This window comes from Gavialis gangeticus, unplaced genomic scaffold, assembly GCF_001723915.1.
Source record: "Gavialis gangeticus isolate Ggan-Ray unplaced genomic scaffold, GavGan_comp1, whole genome shotgun sequence".
Taxonomy (NCBI): Eukaryota; Metazoa; Chordata; order Crocodylia; family Gavialidae; genus Gavialis; species Gavialis gangeticus.
The window spans coordinates 50835433-50838791 of record NW_017729032.1 but is presented as its reverse complement, the minus strand read 5'-3'; the positions used below and the strand labels follow the sequence as shown (position 1 = coordinate 50838791).

The 3359-nt window shown below is 43.9% G+C and overlaps 1 protein-coding gene across 2 annotated transcripts in view; it reads right to left on the bottom strand.

The window, feature by feature from the left end:
- Nucleotides 1-3359, bottom strand: part of BRCA2 (BRCA2, DNA repair associated) — an 86393-nt gene that overhangs the window by 11207 nt on the left and 71827 nt on the right. For both annotated transcript variants that reach the window (XM_019524518.1, XM_019524519.1), the window contains exon 20: nt 2245-2389. In XM_019524518.1, the coding sequence (XP_019380063.1) occupies nt 2245-2389 (145 nt within the window). The remainder of the gene's footprint in view (nt 1-2244; nt 2390-3359) is intronic.

Here is a 3359-nt window from a genome sequence, read left to right as displayed (position 1 = left end):
CCCCCCCCCCCCCAATAAAAAAACCTGTGTGATACTTCCGATGGCTGAATTGTTTCCAAACAAAAATACCAAGCCAAGTCTCTCTATATGGATTTACTTTAGAGGTGCACCAATACATTGGTCCCATACTAGATTGGCACCAATATAAGGAAAATTGCCAGTGTTGGCAATCAGCTTTTTTTGGCTGATGTAGGCAATAAGGTCGCTGATAAATGTCCCATGCATGCACACAGCTGCAGCACATCACACAGGCAGCCACAAGAGCAGCCAGGTCCAGCTGGTAAGTCTGTTGTGAAGGAAGGGATGTGGGTGGATGGGGGGCAGATTAAGGCCCCAGCCACAAGGAAGGGAGAGGGGTTGGAACTGGGGCAGGAGCCGGTGCTCCACAGCTGGGGAGGGGTGGACAGAGCTGTAAGCAGCTTGTCTGGAGGGTGTGGGGTGGTGGCTCCTGCCACTGCACGCACCCCGGGGAGTCATGGGGGGCATATGCCCTGTGGATCTGCCTGTAGGGGCAAGGGTGAGCTGGGACCCGGCTCTTCCCAACAGGGTGTTGGGCTGGGACTGCTTTTGGGACAGGCAGCAGCAGCACTGGGAGCAGACCTATGGTGAATTTTGGGGTGGCTGCAGCCCCGCTCCCATAAGCCTCCTCCCAGTGCCACGGCTGCCCACCCCAAGCACAGCTCAGCCCAGCCCCCCGCTGGGAAGAGCTCTGCATTGTTCTGGCTCCAGCTCACAGCGGCAGCCAGCCCTTGCCCCACACGCAGATGCAGCAGGGCACATGCCCCCCCTGCCGTGCCTGGGTGTGCGTAGCGGTGAGTGCCCCCTCCCTCCTGAAAAGCTGCTCACAGCTCCATCCCGCTCTCTGCCCCAGCTGTGCAGTGCCTGTCCCTGCCCTACTCTCTCCCTCACCATGGAAGCCTTAATATGTTGATGCACAAATCTTGGAGGTCAAGAGATACAAAATATTCTCCTGAATCCAGAGCTAAGGAGTGACTATTCTGAATTTCAACTTGTATAAGATGATGAATTTTCCTTAAGTCCAGTATGAATTGCCTAGTCCATTCTTTGGAATGACTATCCATAAAGCCCCTTCTGTTGTTTTTCCAGAGGTTCTATTGTAGAAAGAAAGACACAATAGAACATCTTGATGCAATGGACCTTCATGAGAAAGGTTCATGAAAATAGACAGGAAGGGGAGTCTGGAATAGGAATCATTTGGAACTTAACTTCTCCATCTACTAAAGTGTCCGTAATCAATTGATCTGTAATGGCCACATGTTTTTGAAATGGTCTAGCTGGTTTCCAAATGTAGGGTGTGGAACTGGGATTCTGGATTCATTTGGAGTGCATCACTTCTTTCTAAATTCCTGTCAAAATGAATGTTTTTGAGAGGGAGGAGGCTGTCACACAACTGGGAACTTCAGATTTTCCAAAGAAAAGTAACGTATCTTTTTAAAAAAAAAAATATTTTAGAAGGCTTTTTCAAGTTTTGATAGTAAGACAGAGGTTGGTAAGGCAGTTTGTAGCTTCCTTTTTGGAAACCAGTATGTACTTACTAAGGGACTTGAGAACTAACTTATTATGCTTCAGCTTCTCCATGGCATAGACTTTTGCACCCCCTCTAAACAATGCCAATGAATAGAAGCATTCTAGCTCCACTAGATTTAATTCAGCTCTAGTGATTCAGCTAAATGGACTCATGGTGCCCATGCAGAGTGAACTGCTATTGCTAGGGATGCTATGTTGGAGAAAAACAACTCCAAAATCTTTTAGCAATGTCAGGTCGGCTAGTGCTCTAGAAGCAAAAAAAAACCTGGGTGTTAAAGCACTGGTGAAAAAGGCAGTATCACATCTGTGCAGAACAGTTTCTGGACATGGCCCAAAATCATTGCCAAAATCTGTGGTGGTACAATAATTTTAAGTGGTACATGGGCAGTGCCAAGTCCCTGCAAGAGAAGGGACTCCTACCCAAGTGCCATTTCTATGACAACCCTTAAAGATTGGCTACTATCAGGTGCAGAGCAAAAGCCTTTCAAGGCTGCATAGAGAAAAACCGCACAAAGAAGTTTCTCACTGTCAGGTCTCATATACTTTTATGAACAGCCACTTGGAACTTCAACACATTCTGTTCAATTCTCATGAGTTTGGTAAGTGCTGAAAAGCCAAAGAATCCTGTGTACAGTCCTTATCTTCACAGGCATCCTTATTAAATCAAATATATGACACTCTGAAAGAAAGTTTTACCTTCATTCTGTTCATATTCTGCTTGGATTTTTGCAAATAAAGCTTCTAGATGTTTTTGTTGATTCTCTGCATGCTTTACAGCTTCTCTTTCTTCAGCTCGATTGTTACGGAACACACATGATCCGGTTGGTTTTTTTTCCATCCACTGGAATAAAAATGTTCACATCAAATTAACCATTTCTAAATTTAAAAAGAATTATCATATTATGCCTCAAAATTGTACTAATTCACTCTCAGAAACAATTCCTTAATTGGAAAAAGATCAGCATTTTTTTCTGACTATAATGAATAAAAGGACAAGTTTTGAAAGTGTTCCTTAATTCCTCCCTCTACTGCTATTTTCAGTTTAGGTTAGGCTAAGTTTTTAATTCCACCATAAAAATGCTTTCTTCTTGATCACTTCAATGATTACTAAACATGATTTTATAAGAGTGAGTTTATGTCCAAATCTGAGTTCTGGTTTTGGACCCGTCTGAATTAGCCATTGAAGGAAGAATAGTTTTCTTCTGTAGAGATCAATTATCAGGGGTGTCTGACATACGGCCCATGAAAACTTCACAAAATTCCATGGAGGGGAGCTGGAGGCAGGGCCCACCACCAAACTCTGGGGTATGGAGCCCCATTAGGGATGCATATCAGCAGCAGGGGATGAATGGGTACAGTAACCCCCACAGCTCCCTGATTCCACCACATCCAAATGTGACTCCTAAGGAGGCCCACAGTTTGGATGTGGCCTGGATGTGAAGGAGAGGGGGAAGTGGGGGATGGAAAAAAAAGGGCAGCAAGGTGAGTTTCAAACACTGAGTTATATGATTTTGAAATATGTGGAACCCATGTTTCTAGTTTTGGGTAAGGACACTGTGACAGCCTGCAGAATGCCAGACCTTCATTCAGTACAACACTCCTCATTCCTTTCTTGCCTCATATGTCTATATTAATGACCACCATCTCCTATTTTATTATTCTAACCCTGCTTTAATGCTTTATGTTTATGTAATACTGTATTATCTTATATTTGTGCAATTTTATCAAGTATTAAACTACATAATTCTATTGGAGTTCCCATATGGCATTCAGGAATAAATGCAAGCTGTAAGTCTTTTTTTTTTTTTTTT